At 38.2% G+C, this 21,583-nt stretch overlaps 1 protein-coding gene across 3 annotated transcripts in view; it reads right to left on the bottom strand.

Moving 5' to 3' along the window:
- ncanb (neurocan b) overlaps positions 1-21,583 on the bottom strand; it is a 492,017-nt gene that overhangs the window by 24,252 nt on the left and 446,182 nt on the right. For all 3 annotated transcript variants that reach the window (XM_061977842.1, XM_061977841.2, XM_061977843.2), the window contains exons 13-14: positions 13,260-13,342; positions 8,540-8,684 (exon numbers count right to left, since the gene is read on the bottom strand). In XM_061977842.1, the coding sequence (XP_061833826.1) occupies positions 8,540-8,684; positions 13,260-13,342 (228 nt within the window). The remainder of the gene's footprint in view (positions 1-8,539; positions 8,685-13,259; positions 13,343-21,583) is intronic.

Below are 21,583 nucleotides of genomic sequence, written 5' to 3'. Positions count from 1 at the left end.
TTCTTTCTGTTATTAATATTCTGGTTCCTACATTATATATCAATATATATCAATACAGTCTGCAAGGGATACAGTCCGTAAGCACACATGATTGTGTGTGCTGTTGGTCCACTAATAGTACTAACCTTTAACAGTTAATTTTACTCATTTTCATTAATTACTAGTTTCTATGTAACTGTTTTTATATTGTTTTACTTTCTTTTTTATTCAAGAAAATGTTTTTAATTTATTTATCTTATTTTATTTTTTATTTTTTTTAAAGTACCTTATCTTCACCATACCTGGTTGTCCAAATTAGGCATAATAATGTGTTAATTCCACGACTGCATATAGCGGTTGGTATCGGTAATTAAAGAGTTGGACATTATCGGAATATCGGATATCGGCAAAAAGCCATTATCCCTACTTTGTATTTATTATGTTTTGTAATTTTGACTTAGCTGGATTTTTGTCAACCCTCTCTTTGCAGCACAGACATCTTTGTAGGCTTTCAAAACCAATATATATATATTTTTACCTCATTTCAGAAAGTTGGCAGAACATTTGCAAATAGCACATAACATGTATTCCTCTCAAACAGTGAAGAAGTCAGCTCTGGAAGTTTCCGACAGGCCCTTTGCAGCACAGGCAGGGGAAAAGAAGCGCTTGATTTGCTCACACAGTAATCTCACCTGATTGAAGCACTTTGAAAAATTGGTTATCAGAGCTATTAATTAATGTTGTCGGCTTTATAGGTATGCCATTATAAATTGGCCCAATAATGATCTGTCTGATATTTATTGTAATCTTGCCTGGGATTTAATGTTTTCACTGAACTCTAAATGAGAATAATCGTTATGAATCTTAAATCATACATCTAAATATACTCACATGAACGGATATACTCTTCGACAAAGACAGAAAATGTAGTTCTGAAAATAAATCAATGTTTTTATTACAGTAAATTTAAAGTTTCATTGACCTTAATTTTTAAGATATTAAATATAATATATTTAATGTTCGAACTGAGAAACGTAGAATTTAATGGCAGCAACACGTTGCAAAAAAGTTGGCACAGGGGCATGTTCACCACTGTGTTACATGGCCTTTCCTTTTAACAACACTCAGTAAACGTTTGGGAACTGAGGAGACCAATTTTTTAAAGCTTTTCAGGTGGAATTATTTCCCATTCTTGCTTGATGTACAGCTTAAGTTGTTCAACAGTCCGGGGGTCTCCGTTGTGGTATTTTAGGCTTCATAATGCACCACATATTTTCAATGGGAGACAGGTCTGGACTACAGGCAGGCCAGTCTAGTACCTGCACTCTTTTATTATGAAGCCACGCTGTTGTAACACGTGGCTTGGCATTGTCTTGCTGAAATAAGCAGGGGCGTCCATGGTAACGTTGCTTGGATGGCAACATATGTTGCTCCAAAACCTGTATGTACCTTTCAGCATTAATGGCGCTTTCACAGATGTGTAAGTTACCCATGCCTTGGGCACTAATACACCCCCATACCATCACAGATGCTGGCTTTTGAACTTTGCACCTAAAACAATCCGGATGGTTCTTTTCCTCTTTGTTCTGGAGGACACAAAGTCCACAGTTTCCAAAAACAAATTTAAATGTGGCCTCGTCAGACCACTGAACACTTTTCCACTTTGCATCAGTCAATCTCAGATGAGCTCGGGCCCAGCGAAGCCGGCTGCGTTTCTGGGTGTTGTTGATAAATGGCTTTCGCTTTGCATAGTAGAGTTTTAACTTGCACTTACAGATGTAGCGACCAACTGTAGTTACTGACAGTGGCTTTCTGAAATGTTCCTGAGCCCATGTGGTGATATCCTTTACACACAGATGTCGCTTTTTGATGCAGTACCGCCTGAGGGATCGAAGGTCCGTAATATCATCGCTTACGTGCAGTGATTTCTCCAGATTCTCTGAACCTTTTGATGATATTACGGACCAAAGATGGTGAAAACCCTAAATTCCTTGTTCTTAAACTGTTCAACAATTTAAAGTTAAAGTACCACTGATAGTCACACACACATTAAGTGTGGTGAAATTACTCTCTGCATTTGACCCATCCCCTTGGGTCAAATTAGGTGAGGGGAGCAGTGAGCAGAATCATTTTGGTGATTTAACCCCCAATTCCAACCCTAGATGCTGAGTGCCAAGCAGGGAGGGAATGAGTCCCATTTTTATAGTCTTTTGGTATGACTCGACTTGACTTTGCTCACGCATTTGTTCACAAAGTGGTGACCCTCGCCCCATCCTTGTTTGAGCATTTCATGGAAGCTGCTTTTATACCCCAACATGGCACCCACCTGTTCCCAATTAGCCTGTTCACCTGTGGGATGTTCCAAATAAGTGTTTGATGAGCATTCCTCAACTTGCTCTGTCGTTTTTGCAACTTGTGTCAGCTTTTTTGAAACATGTTGCAGGCATCAAATTCCAAATGAGCTAATATTTGCAAAAAATAACAACATTTTCCAGGTCGAACTTTAAGTATCTTGTCTTTGCAGTCTATTTAAGTGAATATAGGTTGAAAATGATTTGCAAATCATTATATTCTGTTTTTATTTACCATTTACACAACGTGCCAAATTCACTGGTTTTGGGGTTTGTAAAAAGCCTGCAGGTTGCAGACATCCTTTAATACACATATTTTAATTTATTTATGCATTCGTATTTATTAATTCCTACTTTTTAATACGTTTTAGGAGAAAAGTTATCTTGAACCCAAATCATGATGGGGACTGATGAAAGGTTCAACCTCCCTCTTTCCCCCTGGTGGGTCTTTGATGAGCTGGCCGATGGATAATGTGCTTAAAAAAAATCAGGCAGAGGATGCTCAGCGTGTAGCCGACAAGCTTCCCCGTTAATTCAACACGTTACACAGGCTTAGCGACAGCGGATAGCAGCTTCCCGGCAAGTGTGGGCAGATGAAAAGGTTGCTGTGATTGTAAGAGACTGATTAAGGTCAGAGGTGAGCAGGACGCATCAGACATGGCGCAACACTTTGTATAAAAAGGCAATATCTTGTGTTTTTATTCATAACGTGTCAGTTTAATATGTTGTAGACTATGATGAGCCTTTTATGAGACAATAGAAAAATGCAGATTTTGTGCAATTAACACAGTTTTTTGGTCTACCAAAATTCAGTGAGGCATATTAGCGAGCAACATAATAGTGGCGCTTTTTCAAAAATTTATTTAAAATGGAAAAAAAATGGAGTGAAATATCTTTTTTTGTTTTAATGTGGTTTCTGTAGGAGGACAAACATGACACAACCCTTCCTAATTGTTAGAAAGCCCTCTGTTTAATATGTTTGTGCTTCACTGATGAGAGTATTTGGTGAGCGACGTTTTGTCCTATTTTTTAACTCACCGTTGTGTGGACTGTGACTCAACAGTTTGTTAACATGTACAACTTTCTCCGACCTTGCCACAGAAAGACGTGTTTTATGCGACTCCTTCTTTGTCTCATTTTGTCCACCAAACGTTTTATACTGTGCGTGAATGCATAAAGATGAGCTTCGTTGATGTTATTGACTTGTTATGGAGTGTTAATCAGGAATATTTGATCACTGCATGACCAACGTTCCCTCTAAGGTGCGCGCCTGTGCAATTGCGCACTGCTCAAGCGTCCTCTGCGCACGGCAACTCTATGCCACGCACAAGTTCAAATAAAAAAATAAGCACTAACAATTTTCGACACACGGACACAACAGAGAAAACAGTTTTCGTCATCATTGTTCAAATATTTTAACGTCTGTCGATACGCTTTGAAAACATGAATTCCGTCGATCACTTTACTGAGCAAAACTCTTTATTGTCGGCCATAAACACATCACCAAAACATTAGTAAAAAAAAATTATATCTAGCAAAACTGGTCATTTTCTCCAGTACAAACCAGACCAAAAGCAACTTTGTTATATCAACAGCAGCCGCTCGCTCTTTCTCACCTGCGCCAACACATGCACATATGGCACTTAGCCAGTGATGCGTTTACAGCCACACAAAAAGTCGACACCACACATAAAGTGTAATTCCAGGTCGTTACACTATGATTTATCATTCAAATGTGTGCTGATTCTAGTGTCATTTATTAGGAATCTTAATTTATAAATATTAATCATGAAATGCTGTTAGAATATTAAATAAATACTAATAAAAATATATTTTTTACAAACAGGAAGTTGCAGGAATGTACACATGATCCCCTGCTTACATCTCATTGTGCAACATGTGAATGTTTTAATGGGAACTAAATGCAATGTCTGACAGGGGTACAAATTATTTCCAAAGCAGGACCTCCACCCAGACAAACAATACAAGTACACAGTTCATGAAAAACAATATTTTTTGTTATTTTCATTGTAAGTGGGCCTAAACACTTATATTAGAAATGGAAATGACTGCTGTCATTTGATTATAATAAGAGAATGTTGTCTGTCTATCTGTGTTGGGCCCGCGATGGGGACTTGTCCAGGGTATACCCCGCCTTTCGCCCGAATGCAGCTGAGTTAGGCTCCAGCACCCCCCGCGACCCCGAAAGGGACAAGCGGTAGCAAATGGATGGATGGATGGAGATTGAACTTGTTATTTAGTCAGGTTTGGGACAGGTGTGCTGCTTGTGTAGCCACAGTGTGCACGTCTGATGTTGCTCACATGGGCTCCACTGAATGCTCAGGGAGTTTTTGCGTTTTTAGAGGGAACATTGTGCATGACTGCAAGCTAATCTATGCTAATATGCTATTTAGGCTAGCTGTATGTACATATTGCATCGTTATGCCTCGTTTGTAGGTATATTTGTGCTCATTTAATTTCCTTTACTCACAGTATGTCCTCTGTGTATTTAGTTTATTTTTGTTTCATGACACATTATCTGTGTGTAATATTGGCTGCATTTCTGATAGTTGTTTGTGTGCCATGTTGTTCCAGACCACAGCAAACGTTACACAGCTTGCAAAGATTGTCATAAATCCATTATAAGAATACGGCCTACCGTTTCCTTAAACTTGGACACACACATCTACACCTTTGGCCATTCTAAGACAGTCATTTTCAGGAGTTATTTCACCCTCTGAGAAGTTTTACTAATGTTTTCCAATGTTGTATACACGGGTAGAATACATATTACATTTCAACATTTCTGTCAACAAAGATTTGCGTCAGCCTGCGGCACATAGTCATTTTGATAGTAGGCTAATTAACTAATTAGCCACTTAAGTCATGTGTTGCCATCATTATAACACTTGTATAAGTATTTTAATATTTTGTGGCTCCAAACTGATTAGTTTTTGGTATTTGTGGTCCAATATGGCTCTTTCAACATTTTGGGTTGCCGGCCTCTGGACTAGTCTATTAGACGATTCGATTTAGAGGAGTAATCTGATTGGACTATCAACCTCGCAGCCAAACTGTCCGACATTAAACCCCTTTCTCATTCTGTGGGAAGAAAGCGAGTTGGGTATCCAAGGTGTGTTCGGAGGATGTTCCGAGGTAGGGGAATGCGGAGACCGTCAGGACGCAGACCACTGTGGGACACTGAACTCGATGTGCAATAAACCTGCCCTCAACCCTTATGGGGCTCATTAGAAATTGGACACGTCGCCTCAGCTCGAACGTGTAGCATCTCTTTCTCACTGCTCCCCTCTGGCAACGGTAATGATCCTTCCACAGTTTTACCTACGGACACCTTGTTACAACTTTTACTACCTCTGGATAGTCAAGTTTGATCGTCTTCTGCCGACTCAAGTGAGGCCGATCCGAGGACCCCATAAACCTCTAACCCATTTATTTGTTTGTCGGAGTGTTTTAGCCTTTTTCTTTCATGTGAAATAAGTCGCAAATGAGATCTGTTTATCAGTGGGGATCCCTAACAGCTGTGCTCTTAAAAACAACGATGGTAAACAATCAGTAAACTGATATGACTGTAAAAAATCCTTAGTTTTCGGAGTACCATTTCCATGCATATTTGCAACATACAGTACATATTCAGCCAAAAGGGACAACTTCATGTTCCTCCCACTCTCATGAAAAACATTCACAACAAACTGTGAAGACAGAATGAATAATGGAGCAAAAAAAAAAAAAAAGGCTTGCCAGTGTCTTATTTTTAAAATGACCCTAACCTGCAGTTGAAGCCAACATGTAAAAAATTGATCAATCTGAGGCAAAATGAAGGAATGATACATGAGCCTGCCAGTCTGACTTGAATGATTCAGCATGCCCAAGTTTGCAGATTAACACTGTCCTCCCCAATTTGGAATAGAGATGTCTGATAATATCGGCCTGCCGATACCGATAAATGCGTTAAAATGCGTTTAAATGCATTAAAATGTAATATCGGAAATTATTGGTATCGTTTTTTTATTATCGGTATGTTTTTTTATTTATTTTTTATTAAATCAACATAAAAAACACAAGATACACTTACAATTAGTGCACTAACCCAAAAAACCTCCCTCCCCCATTTACACTCATTCACACAAAAGAGTTGTTTCTTTCTGTTATTAATATTCTGGTTCCTACATTATATATCAATATATATCAATACAGTCTGCAAGGGATACAGTCCGTAAGCACACATGATTGTGCGTGCTGCTGGTCCACTAATAGTACTAACCTTTGACAGTTAATTTTACTCATTTTCATTAATTACTAGTTTCAATGTAACTGTTTTTATATTGTTTTACTTTCTTTTGTATTCAAGAAAATGTTTTTAATTTATTTATCTTATTTTATTAATTTTTTTTAAAGTACCTTATCTTCACCATACCTGGTTGTCCAAATTAGGCATAATAATGTGTTAATTCCACGACTGTATATATCGGTTGATATTGGTATCGGTTGATATCGGTATCGGTAATTAAAGTGTTGGACAATATCGGAATATCGGATATCGGCAAAAAGCCATTATCGGACATCCCTAATTTGGAATGTGCAAAAATTCATCAGTGAAATTATAAAACCCAAAACCAGTGAAGTTGACACATTGTGTAAATTGTAAATAAAAACAGAATACAATGATTTGCATTGAATATACTGCAAAGACAAGATATTTAACGTTCAAACTCGTAAACTTTGTTGTTTTTTGCAACTATTAGCTAATTTGGAATTTGATGCCTGCAACATGTTTCAAAAAAGCTGGCACAAGTGGCAAAAAAGACGGAAGAAGTTGAGGAATGCTCATCAAACACTTATTTGGAGCATCCCACAGGTGAACAGGCTAATTGGGAACAGGTGGGTGCCATGATTGGGTATAAAAGCAGCTTCCATGAAATGCTCAGTCATTCACAAACAAGGATGGGGCGAGGGTCAACACTTTGTCAACAAATGCGTGAGCAAATTGTCGAACCGTTTGAGAACAACATTTCTCAACCAGCTATTGCAAGGAATTTAGGGATTTCACCATCTCTGGTCCGTAATATCAACAAAAGGTTCAGAGAATCTAGAGAAATCACTGCACGATCTCTCAGGCGGTACTGCATCAAAAAGCGACATCAGTGTGTAAAGGATATCACCACATGGGCTCAAGAACACTTCAGAGAGCCAATGTCAGTAACTACAGTTCGTCACTACATCTGCACGTGCAAGTTAAAACTCTACTATGCAAAGCGAAAGCCATTTTTCAACAACACCCAGAAACGCCACCGGCTTCGCTGGGCCTGAGCTCATCTAAGATGGACTGATGCAAAGTGGAAAAGTGTTCTGTGGTCTGACGAGTCCACATTTCAAATTGTTTTTTTGGAAACTGTGGACGTCGTGTCCATTCAATTCTAAGTTGATGATTATTTGCACAAAAAAAGTTCAGTTCGAACATTACATATCTTGTCTTTGCAGTCTATTCAATTGAATATAAGTTGAAAAGGATTTGCAAATCATTGTATTCTGTTTTTATTTACAATTTACACAACGTGCCAACTTCACTGGTTTTGGGTTTTGTATTATAATGTGTGCCTTCCTTGGGTGACGCCAGGTTTACAGCTATGTTGTTATTATGCTGTTTGTTACTTATGTATGTTATGTTGCAGCTATTTAAAATAGTTTTGTCAATTTGTTCAGGCCTGAAATAAATTGGCCCTTTGAAACATATCTTTGTCTTTGTGTGTTGTATGTAGACCACATTGCTTAGCAAAGTTCAGTGATGCAAATGCATGTCAAGTTGATCAACATATTGTATTATTCTCCAGTGCAATAACAGTACTGAAATTAAGGCTAAAAGGGCATTAATGGGAGCCTTAAAAATAAAATAAAAAAGAAGTACCAGTAACTAAATAGTTACTTTTCACAGTAACGCATCACTTTTTGGTGTAAGTAACTGAGTTAGTAACAGAGTTACTTTTGAAATAAAGTAACTAGTAACTGTAACTAGTTACTAGTTTTCAGTAACTAACCCAACACTGATTATAATGATGTATTGAGCTGTCACTTTGAAGTGGCTTTGCATAAAAACACACCACTTTCTTAGTGATCCATGTAAGAGCTTAAAGGATTTTAACATGAAAACCAAACAGGTTTGTAGCTACTACTTCCTGTATCAGTTTGCTCACCTGTGCCCTTTTTGCACACGTAAGGCAGGTTGTAGTTGCACGGCACGTCGTTCCATTTGCCGTTCTCGTGAGAGATCATGACCACGCAGTCTTCTCCTCCCGCAAAGAAGTTGTCGGGCTGGTTGGATCGCCAGTTTTCGTATTGCTGCACAAGGACACAAATTAAAACAGAAACTTCAACTGCAATTCGACCATAGACAGAAAATGATGAGAATTTAGCAAGACATCATCCAAAAAAATATGCCATGAGTCTATAAGCTTTGATGCAAGGCTCTGATTTGTGGCATTTGGCTACAGTTTATCCTACCACAAACGTACAAAACTCCTAACGAAAATTCAGAAAACAAACCATCGTCTGGCATCTCTGCAGTTACGTATGCAAAACATATTGACTCTAAAAAGTCTCTGATCTTTTTGACATGTTTGGTGCTACTCAGTCCAAATACTCACTGGAATCTAAAGTTGAACATAGAGCACAGGTCAAACATTTCTGCTTCTAAATTTGCACAAAAAGTGAATTCCTTTTTACACTTGCGTGACACTGAGGGTTGTTGAAAAGAGTGTTTTATATTTGTTTGTGTTTTAATACTAATGGTCGTTAACTTCTTTTTACACTTATCACTTTTAACTAAAACATTCCTGTGTTATTAGCAGAGGTGGGTAGTAACGCGCTACATTTACTCCGTTACATCTACACTGCAAAAAGTCAGTGTTCAAAAACAAGAAAAAAAATATACAAAAATTAGGGGTATTTTTTTTTAACTAAGCAAAATGATCTGCCAATAGAACAAGACAATTTGGCTTGTCAAGACTTTCCAAAACAAGTAAAAATGGCTAACTTCAATGAACCCCAAAATACCTTAAAATAAGTATATTCTCACTAATAACAAGTGCACTTTTTTTGATAGAAAAAACAAATATGAGACCTTTTTGCTCAATATGTTGAAAAATATTCTTAAATAAAGTAAATGCTGGTGCCATTATCTTGACATAATGATATGCGCTCGGCATTACATTTTTTGAAACCAGCAAACTTATACTAAAAACTAATTTATTGTTCCTAATGGAAAGGCAACAAGGCAACCACTTGTTACTCTCGGGGTCTACTAGCCGCTCAGGCAAATAATATTGTCTAAAAATGCATTTTTCCATCGATAACATGACATCATCACGCCAAGTGCGTCCTCTTTCAGTCAATTAGTGCAATATATACAGCCCGGCCCCCGGCCAAAACATTTTTAATTGTAATTTTGAAGAATTCATCTGAATGTGCATGAACTATTTCTGTTCAAAATTGTTACATATGTCACATCTTAAATGTTTAAATATTAAAGGGGAACATTATCACAATTTCAGAATGGTTAAAACCATTAAAAATCAGTTCCCAGTGGCTTATTTTATTTGTCGAAGTTTTTTTCAAAATTATACCCATCACGCAATATCCCTAAAAAAAGCTTCAAAGTGCCTGGTTTTAACCATCGTTATATACACGCGTCCATTTTCCTGTGACGTCACATAGTGAAGCCAACACAAACAAACATGGCGCATAGAACAGCAAGCTATAGCGACATTAGCTCGGATTCAGACTCGGATTTCAGCGGCTTAAGCGATTCAACAGATTATGCATGTATTGAAACAGATGGTTGTAGTGTGGAGGCAGGTAGCGAAAACGAATTTGAAGAAGAAACTGAAGCTATTGAGCCATATCGGTTTGAACCGTATGCAAGCGAAACCGACAAAAACGACACGACAGCCAGCGACACGGGAGAAAGCGAGGACGAATTCGACGATTGCCTTCTAACCAACGATTGGTATGTGTTTGTTTGGCATTAAAGGAAACTAACAACTATGAACTAGGTTTACAGCATATGAAATACATTTGGCAACAACATGCACTTTGAGAGTGCAGACAGCCCAATTTTCATCAATTAATATATTCTGTAGACATACCCTCATCCGCGCTCTTTTCCTGAAAGCTGATCTGTCCAGTTTTGGAGTTGATGTCAGCAGGCCAGGGAAGCTAGGGTTGATATTCTTCTCTTGATCATCTTCGGTGGCATAAGGGACGGTGTGAGCCAAGACATCCAGGGGGTTTAGCTCGCTCGTCTGCGGGAACAAACTGCCGCCATTGCTTGCCGTGCTACCGAGGTCCTTTGTCCCTGAATTGCTCACACACTCCGGCAGATTCAATGGGGGTCTGGTGGCAGATTTCTTTGACTTTATCGTTGGAAATGCATCTGCTTTGAGTGTCGCAGGATATCCACACATTCTTGCCATCTCTGTCGTAGCATAGCTTTCGTCGGTAAAGTGTGCGGAACAAACGTCCAATTTCTTGCCACTTTCGCATCTTTGGGCCACTGGTGCAACTTGAATCCGTCCCTGTTCGTGTTGTTACACCCTCCGACAACACACCGACGAGGCATGATGTCCCCAAAATACGGAAAACAGTCGAAAAAACGGAAAATAACAGAGCTGATTTGACTCTGTGTTTGAGAAAATGGCGGATTGCTTCCCGATGTGACGCCACGTTGTGACGTCATCGCTCCGAGAGCGAATACTAGAAAGGCGTTTAATTCGCCAAAATTCACCCATTTGGAGTTCGGAAATCGGTTAAAAAAATATATGGTCTTTTTTCTGCAACATCAAGGTATATATTGACGCTTACACAGGTCTGGTGATAATGTTCCCCTTTAACTGTCAGTTTACTGTACTGTGCCAACTGTACTACTACATGAGTACGTATTTTCTATTGTTTCATTGAAAATAAAACAGCAAAGTCCATTTGGCTGTCATCTGTTTTAATTATGAGACACAATCGTGTCAAAATCATGATTTTTTATTCATGCTTGAAATAAGAAATGATTACTTTGAAAAAGTAGTTTTATACTTGTGAGTGTTGATGACACAGCTTTGCAACACTTAACATTTTAGTTTCAAGCATGTTTTACTCGATATAGGTCGAAAAATCACAGCAACAAGCTGTAATATCTTACTGAGATCATTTAGGACCAAAACCCTTAAAACATGTAAAACACTAACATAAAATCTGCTTAGTGAGAATAATTATTTTATCAGACAGAAAATAAGCAAATATCACCCTTATTTGAGATATTTAATCTTACTTAGATTTCAGTTTTTGCAGTGTACTTGAGTAACTTTTGGGATAAATTGTACTTCTAAGAGTAGTTTTAATGCAACATACTTTTACTTTTACTTGAGTGTATTTATAGAGAAGAAACGCTACTTTTACTGCGCTCCATTTATCGACATTCAGCTCGCTACTCGCTACTGATTTTTATCAATCTGTTAATGCACGCTTTGTTTGTTTTGGTTTGTCAGACAGACCTTCAAAGCAGGATCTATCGCATGCCTGCGTTTCACCAATCAAATACAGTCACTGGTGACGTTTGACTCCGTTTCACCAATCAAACAGAGCCAGGCGGTCACATGATTAACTGCACATAAAGTTTCAGCGGCAAACAACAACAACAATGGCAGAGACGACAACGAACGCAAACACCCCCTGGCCTCACATAAAATCGATGTTCACGCTTCAGACAACCAAAAAAACAGCTATGTAATGCGTTGTCATATGTGTCTCCCCAAACAAGTGGACATTTCAGCTTACATGAACTCAACGTCAAATTTGAGGAAGCACATGGCGGTAAGTAACGTTAGTAGATATTTTGGCTGTCACCGTAGGCTGATGTTAGCTTCCCTGCTATGAATCACTGTCAAATGTACATTTATTAACGCACTGCAGCCTCATAGACAGACAGAGACACACACACACACACACACACACACACACACACACACACACACACACACACACACACACACACACACACACACACATGCATACAAACACCAATCAGAAGTGCACAGCGTTTTCTCAGGTGCAGTCCACACCTATCAGAGTTTATGGTTTGCGTAAAGGCTAACTTGTTATTTTCCTTTGTAATCTCTGCCTACTGAGCCTATAGTGCTGTTAAGTTATTGTGGCTCAATTTGCCTTAATTTTATTTTTATTTTGATGTATTATTATTTAATATATTATTGTTTTAGTTGCTTAAGAGATATTCCTGGCTCTGAATTTGTTCATTGCTATTTTTATGTTTTTGTGCATCATTAAACGAACAGTTTACTCATCAGTTACTCAGTACTTGAGTAGTTTTTTAACAACATACTTTTTACTTTTACTCAAGTAAATATTTGGGTGACTACTCCTTACTTTTACTTGAGTAATAAAACTCTAAAGTAACAGTACTCTTACCTGAGTACAATTTCTGGCTACTCTACCCACCTCTGGTTATTAGTGATGTTGGCATAAAAAAAGAGATATCAGATTATCTCAGTATTGGTTTCTGCCAAATTTTATCGGAGTAATTTTTTAACAGTGTTTATTTGCGAAAGAAGAAATGAAGCATCATGTGTTCATTCATCGAACAATATATTACCTACAGGAACAATAGACTGAGGTAAGAGTTGCTGCATATATAATATCAAGTGCTGTGCAATATCATCCATTTATACTGTACAGTTAATACAGGTTTTGTTATATCAACAGTTTTACCCTGAAATATATTAAGTATATTCCCTCTTTCAATATCCAAACAAAACAAAATGTTCTCCTGCAGTGGTGAATTCAGCAGCACTTACCACATATCACCTTTTAAACCATTACCATGACAACAGCAATCAAAAGCTACTTTCTTACCACGTCCATCTTGTCGGTCCACTGAAAGTCGTCCTCCACTGTGCGGTCATTTAGGCCGATCCAGGTGTTGTCGTGACTTATACCTGAGCAAGAGAAAACTGCATTAAATGTGAACATTTATACTACACTACAATTCCCATAATCCTCTTGTTCAAATGGGATGTTGTGATTTAGCAAGAGGTGCACAGCATATATGGATAAGACAGACTCATCAGTGAAATTCCACGGTTGGTGTGTAAAATTTACAAAACCCAAAACCAGTGAAGTTGGCACGTTGTGTAAATCGTAAATAAAAACAGAATACAATGATTTGCAAATCCTTTTCAACTTATATTCAATTGAATAGACTGCAAATACAAGATATTTAATGTTCGAACTGAGAAACTTAATTTTTTTTTTGCAAATAATCATTAAATTACAATTTAATGGCAGCAAAATATTGCAAAAAAAGTTGGCACAGGGGCATTTTTACCACTGTGTTACATGGCCTTTCCTTTTAAAAACACTCAGTAAACGTTTGGGAACTGAGGAGACACATTTTTTAAGCTTTTCAGGTGGAATTATTTCCCATTCTTGCTTGATGTACAGCTTAAGTTGTTCAACAGTCTCTGTTGTGGTATTTTAGGCTTCATATTGCGCCACACATTTTCAATGGGAGACAGGTCTGGACTACAGGCAGGCCAGTCTAGTACCCGCACTCTTTTACTATGAAGCCACGTTGTTGTAACACGTGGCTTGGCATTGTCTTGCTGAAATAAGCAGGGGCGTCCATGATAACGTTGCTTGGATGGCAACATATATTGCTCAAAAACCTGTATGTACCTTTCAGCATTAATGGTGCCTTCACAGATACTGGCTTTTGAACTTTACACCTAGAACAATCCGGATGGTTCTTTTCCTCTTTATTCCGGAGGACACGACGTCCACAGTTTAAAAAAAAAAAATTAAATATGGACTCGTCAGACCACGGAACACTTTTCCACTTTGCATCAGTCCATCTTAGATGAGCTCGGGCCCAGTGATGCCGGTGGCGTTTCTGGGTGTTGTTGATAAATGGCTTTTGCTTTGCATAGTAAAGTTTTCACTTGCACTTACAGATGTAGCGATGAACTGTAGATACTGACAGTGGTTTTCTGAAGTGTTCCTGAGCCCATGTGGTGATATCCTTTACACACTGATGTTGGTTTTTGATGCAGTACCGCCTGAGGGATCGAAGGTCCGTAATATCATCGCTTACGTGCAGTGATTTCTCCAGATTCTCTGAACCTTTTAATGATGTTACGAACCTTTGGATGGTGAAATCCCTAAATTCCTTGCAATAGCTCGTTGAGAAATGTTGTTCTTAAACTGTTGGACAATTTGCTCACGCATTTGTTCACAAAGTGGTGACCCTCGCCCCATCCTTGTTTGTGAATGACTGAGCATTTCATGGAAGCTGCTTTTATACCCAATCATGGTACCCACCTGTTCCAAATTAGCCTGTTCACCTGTGGGATGTTCCAAATAAGTGTTTGATGAGTATTCCTCAACTTTCCCAGTCTTTTTTGCCACTTGTGCCAGCTTTTTTGAAATATGTTGCAGGCATCAAATTCCAAATGAGCTAATATTTGCAAAAAAATAACAAGGTTTTTCAGTTTGAACATTAAATATCTTGTCTTTGCAGTCTATTCAATTGAATATAGGTTAAAAATGATTTGCAAATCATTGTTGTCTGTTTTTATTTACGATTTACACAACGTGCTAACTTCACTGGTTTTGGGGTTTGTGTTATATACGACAAGGGGGAAGGAGACGGCGCGACACAGGAAGTCTCGCTCAACGGGATTTATTAAGCTTTTAATGAGTGAATGGAGTATGTATGCTACTATGTGTGTGCATGCGAGATTATGTGTAGGAATTAACCAGATAGTATTTCCCAGAGGTTGTTGTAAGTATGTGTTGGTTGTAGAGGAAAACAAGTCCAAAGGGGCTAGGCAAAAGAGGTCCGTGATCCAAGCGAGGTCCGTGGGGGCTGGAGAGACGCGTCCTATAGTCCGGGTCCAAAAACGAGGGAAGTCGAGGATCGAGGAAGGCAGTCAGGGTCCCGGGGGAGATCCAGAGAAGTGAGGCGCACAGCTCACTTCTAAGGCGATGGAAACAATGTAAACAGAGAACTATGTTCTGGCGCTGGGTCGTCTGCTGCGTGGGCAACGTTCCCTCTAAGGTGCGCGCCTGCGCAATTGCGCACTGCTCAAGCGTCCTCTGCGCACAGCAAATATATGCCGCGCACCAAATCAAATCCCATCTGAATTCTAAACAAAATAAACACATTTATTCTGTGTAATTTTGAAATGCAACTGAGTGACGGTGACAACAAGCAGTGTTCGTCAACACCGTTCAATTGAACACCGTTTAATTATTGTAATGTCTATTGAGATGCTTCGAGGACAGGAATTATATCGATCACTTTCTTGAGCAAAACTGTTTATATTCGGCCATAACCACACCAAAAACATGAGTAAAAAACTTCTATCTCGAAAAACTAGTCATTTTTTTGCCGTACAAACCAGGCCAAAACCAACTTGTCATCTGTCACCAACACGCATACCACTAAGCCACTGGTGCGCTCAAACACCACACAAAGTTAGACTATGACTCAGTCATACGTGTGCTTATTCTACTGTCATTTATTATTAATGTTAATTTATTGATATTAATCATGGAATGCTGTTACTAGAGAAAGTTACAGGAATGCACACTTCATCCTATGCTTACATTTCATTGTGCAACATGAGGATGTTTAAGGGGAACTAAATGTGATCTACAAATGATTTCCAAAGCAGGACCCCCACCCAGACACATTGTACAATACTAATCCATAGCTTATGAAAAACAAGATTTCTTTTATTTTCATTACAAGTGGGCCAAATCACTAATATTACAAAATAATCTCATGAAAATGCCTCCTTTCATTTGAGTGTTATTATAAAAGATTGGTTTGAGACAGGTGTGCTGCTGGTATTGCCACGTGTGATGTTGCTCACATGTGCTCCACTGAATGCTCAGGGAGTTTTTGTGTTTGCTCACACACATGAACAATTAGAGGGAACATTGTGCGTGGGTCTTTATACCGCTGAGGCTCATCAGATGCAGGTGCGCCGATTGCAGATTGTCTGCAGTTTGTACATAGATCATGGAATAAGATGACTTTTTTTAACAACTGTGTTATTTATCATTATTTTTATTATTTATTTTTCACAGCGTAAGCTACAACTCCGTAATGACGCTACAGGCAGCGGCACAGTGCTAATTGAATAACATCTCCCCCGTGACTACTTTTTTTTTGTTTCCAAGTGAAAGCAAAAATGTCACTGGTGATGTTTGGTTTAATCTTGTTGTGCGAGCTTGTGCACACACACGCCATTCATGTTTTCTCTCATTAGCATCATCTCCAAGCTCATTTATCTCTCTAATGACGCTGATCTTATCGCTGGGGTGGAGATGTCAATTCTTGAGGCAGATCGACTCTTTTTTTTTTTTTTTTTTTTTTTTTTTTTTAAGAGTAAATGTGTGAAAGAAAGACGTGATATTTTCACCCAGATTCCAGGGTGAGAAGCTAATGGAGCGCCGCAGAGTGATGGTGTCGTGATGCAGACATAAGTGAGGTAACACCGCCTGGCACAAGTCCACAGTGGACACACGTTGGCCAAATTCTCCTGTGTCCATTCACAAGGAAATCATTAAAGCGGGATTAAAATGGAGTGCAAATGTGCTCGTTCTGGTTGTATTGTTGCCAATTTCCACACACAATATTGATTTGTTGATTCCTTTCGCGGGGCACAAAGGAAATCTGCTCACTGCTCGGCACCTGTTTCCACATAAATCACACTCAGACAGAACATGACACCATATTAAATGCTGTGTCAAAGACGCTTACATCACAATGTACGGCGCCAAAGGGCGATGAACAGACTCCCTGAGGTGTTTTTTTAAATTTTTTTTATAAAGCTGGGAGCACAGAAAAAGCCCCCGGAGGGGCTAAAAAGTGTAGAATGTATAAAATTTCCTCAGAGAAATGCTGCCAGTGTGCGAGACAAGACCATTATATAGAAAAGCAGATGTCAGTCAACACCCGATAAACAAACGTAGTAAAAGAGCGAGCGGATTACAGTATAGTGTAGAGTAGTGTTGTAACTAGAGATGTCCGATAATTTCGGCCTGCCGATATTATCGGCCAATAAATGCGTTAAAATGTAATAACGGAAATTATCGGTATCGTTTTTTTTTTTATTATCGGTATCGTTTTTTATTTTTTATTTATTTATTTTATTTTTTTATTTTTTATTAAATCAACATAAAAAACACGAGATACACTTACAATTAGTGCACCAACCCAAAAAACCTTCCTTCCCATATTTACACCCATTCACACAAAAGGGTTGTTTCTTTCAGTTATTAATATTCTGGTTCCTACATTATATATCAATATATATCAATACAGTCTGCAAGGGATACAGTCCGTAAGCACACATGATTGTGCGTGCTGCTGGTCCACTAATAGTACTAACCTTTAACAGTTAATTTTACAAATTTTCATTACCGTATTTTTCGGAGTATAAGTCGCACCCGAGTATAAGTCGCACCTGCCGAAAATGCATAAGAAGGAAAAAACATGTATAAGTTGCACTGGAGTATAAGTCGCATTTTTTGGGGAAATGTATTTGATAAAACCCAACACCAAGAATAGACATTTGAAAGGCAATTTAAAATAAATAAAGAATAGTGAACAACAGGCTGAATAAGTGTATGTTATATGAGGCATAAATAACCAACTGAGAACGTGCCTGGTATGTTAACGTAACATATTATGGTAAGAGTCATTCAAATAACTATAACATATAGAACATGCTATACGTTTGCCAAACAATCTGTCACTCCTAATCGCTAAATCCCATGAAATCTTATACGTCTAGTCCCTTACGTGAATGAGCTAAATAATATTATTTGTTATTTTACGGTAATGTGTTAATAATTTCACACATAAGTCGCTCCTGAGTATAAGTCGCACCCCCGGCCAAACTATGAAAAAAAACTGCGACTTATAGTCCGAAAAATACGGTAATTACTAGTTTCTATGTAACTGTTTTTATATTGTTTTACTTTCTTTTTTATTCAAGAAAATGTTTTTAATTTATTCATCTTATTTTATTATTTTTAAAAAAAAGTACCTTATCTTCACCATACCTGGTTGTCCAAATTAGGCATAATAATGTGTTAATTCCACGACTGTATATATCGGTTGATATCGGTATCGGTAATTAAAGAGTTGGACAATCTCGGAATATCGGATATCGGCAAAAAGCCATTATCGGACATCCCTAGTTGTAACGATACCAATATTTTGGTACCGGTACTAAAATTATTTCGATACTTTTCGGCACTTTTCTAAATAACGGGGACCACACAAACATTGCATTATTGGCTTTATTTTAACAAAAAATCTTAGGGTACATTAAACATATGTTTCTTATAGCAGTTAAGTCCTTAAATAAAATAGTGAACATACAAGACAACTTGTCTTTTACTAGTAAGTAAACAAACAAAGGCTCCTAATTTAGTCTGCTGACATATGCAGTAACATAGTGTCATTTTCCATTTTATTATTTTGTCAACATTATTAAGGACAAGTGGTAGAAAATGTATTATTAATCTACTCGTTCATTTACTGTTAATATCTGCTTACTTTCTCGTTTAACATGTTCTATCTACACTTCTGTTAAATTTAATTATCACTTGTTATTCTGTTGTTTGATACTCTACATTAGTTTTGGATGATACCACCAATTTGGGTATCAATCCGATACCAAGTAGTTACAGGATCAGACATTGGTCATATTCAAAGTCCTCATGTGTCCAGGGACATATTTGTTGAGTTTATAAACATAATATAAATAAATAAAAAAACAAAAGAAGATGTTGTGATGCCAAAAAATAGACGTAATCATAGTAGTATTGACTAGATACGTGCCTGTATTTGATATCATTACAGTGGATGTTAGTTAGGTGTAGATCCACCCATGGCATTTGTTTACATTTTGATGCTCTGTGTGTGTGCTACCGGGCATGCTCCTCTGCTCGTAAAAACCAGCAATGTCATGAAGTGACGACGACGCAGGCGCGGGGGGGTGTGCGGGACCGGTACGTTTCAGAGGCGGTATAGTACCGAAAATTATGCATCAGTATCGTGGTACTATACTAATACCGGTATACCGTACAACCCTAATGTAGAGAATATTTCCCAAAAATTGCAGCATTAAAGCCATATGTAGTCGTGTGAAAAAATTAAAACACTCAATGGGGGTATAGATGGGAAACAGAGATGGGTTGTCCTAATTTTTACAGTAGATCCGGCATTCATCTGCCTGTGCCTTTCACAAAGCACCCATAAAAAGCAGGTTATTGCCACAATTGGATCAAATGAGATGTAAGAACGTCTGGTATATTCATCCATTCATTTTCCCAGCCCAGAGATAATCTCTCCAGTGTGTCCAGGGTCTACTCAAGGGCCTCCTCACGACTGGGCATGCCTGGAACACCTCACTTAGGACTCCAAGAGGTATCGAGACTAAACGTCTGAGCCACCTCATCACTCTCCTGTTATTGTGAAGGAGCAGCATCTCAGACCAAGCACCTTGCAGAGAAAACTCATTTTGGCTGCTTGTATCTGTAAAGTGTTCTTTCCATCTCCACCCCAAGCTCGTGACCATAGGTGAGGGTAGAAACATACACTATATTGCCAAAAGTATTTGGACACCCATCCAAATGATCAGAATCAGGTGTCCTAATCACTTGGCCCGGCCACAGGTGTATAAAATCAAACACTTAGGCATGGAGACTGTTTCTACTAACTTTTGTGAAAGAATGGGCCACTCTCAGGAGCTCATTGATTTCCAGCGTGGAACTGTCATAGGATGCCACCTGTACAACAAATCCAGTTGTGAAATTTCCTCGCTCCTAAATATTCCAAAGTCAACTGTCGGCTTTATTATAAGAAAATGGAAGAATTTGGGAACAACAGCAACTCAGCCACGAAGTGGTAGGCCACTTAAAATGACAGAGAGGGGTCAGCGGATGCTGAAGCGCATAGTGCAAAGAGGTCACAGACTTTTTGCACAGTTGCTACAGAGCTCCAAACGTCATGTGACCTTCCAATTAGCCCACGTACAGTACGCAGAGAGCTTCATGGAATGGGTTTCCATGGCCGATCAGCTGCATCTAAGCCATACATCACCAAGTCCAATGCAAAGCGCTGGATGCAGTGGTGTAAAGCACGTCGCCACTGGACTTTAGAGCAGTGGAGACGTGTTCTCTGGAGTGATAAATCCCGCTTTTCCATCTGGCAATCTGGCCTGAACCCGATAGAACACCTTTGTGATGAATTAGAACGGAGACTGAGAGCCAGGCCTTCTCGGCGTGGTTGGGAGCGTGGTTAAGAGGGGAGGAGTATATTTACAGCTAGAATTCACCAAGTCAAGTATTTCATATATATATATATATATATATATATATATATATATATATATATATATATATATATATATATATATATATATATATATATATATATAAGAAATACTTGACTTTCAGTGAATTCTAGCTATAAATATATATTTATTTTATTATATATATATATATATATATATATATATATATATATATATATATATATATATATATATATATAAGAAATACTTGACTTTCAGTGAATTCTAGCTATAAATGTATATTTATTTTATTATATATATATATATATATATATATATATATATATATATATATATATATATATATATATATATAAAATAAATACTTTAATTTCAGTGTTCATTTATTTACACATATATACACACATAACACTCATCTACTCATTGTTGAGTAAAGGGTTGAATTGTCCATCCTTGTTCTATTCTCTGTCACTATTTTTCGAACCATGCTGAACACCCTCTCCGATGATGCATTGTTGTGTGGCACGCACAAAAGTGCTTTCATCAAATGCACTAGATGGCAGTATTGTCCTATTTAAGAGTGTCACAACATTGCTGTTTATGGCAGACAAACTGCTTTACGGTAGACAAAAACGTGACTGCTGTTGTTGTGTGTTGTTACCGCGCTGGGAGGACGTTAATGAAACTGCCTAACAATAAACCCACATAAGAAACCAAGAACTCGCCCTCCATCATTCTACAGTTATAATGTATTGGGCAGGTACGCTGTTTATATTGTGGGTTAGCGGACTCAGGTCCGCATGGACCTGAGTCCGGCTGAATTTCGGGAGAAAATTTGTC

This window comes from Nerophis lumbriciformis, linkage group LG18 (genome assembly GCF_033978685.3).
Source record: "Nerophis lumbriciformis linkage group LG18, RoL_Nlum_v2.1, whole genome shotgun sequence".
Lineage (NCBI taxonomy): Eukaryota > Metazoa > Chordata > Actinopteri > Syngnathiformes > Syngnathidae > Nerophis > Nerophis lumbriciformis.
Note: the sequence above shows the minus strand (reverse complement) of the source record. Positions and strands in the feature narration are given on the sequence as shown.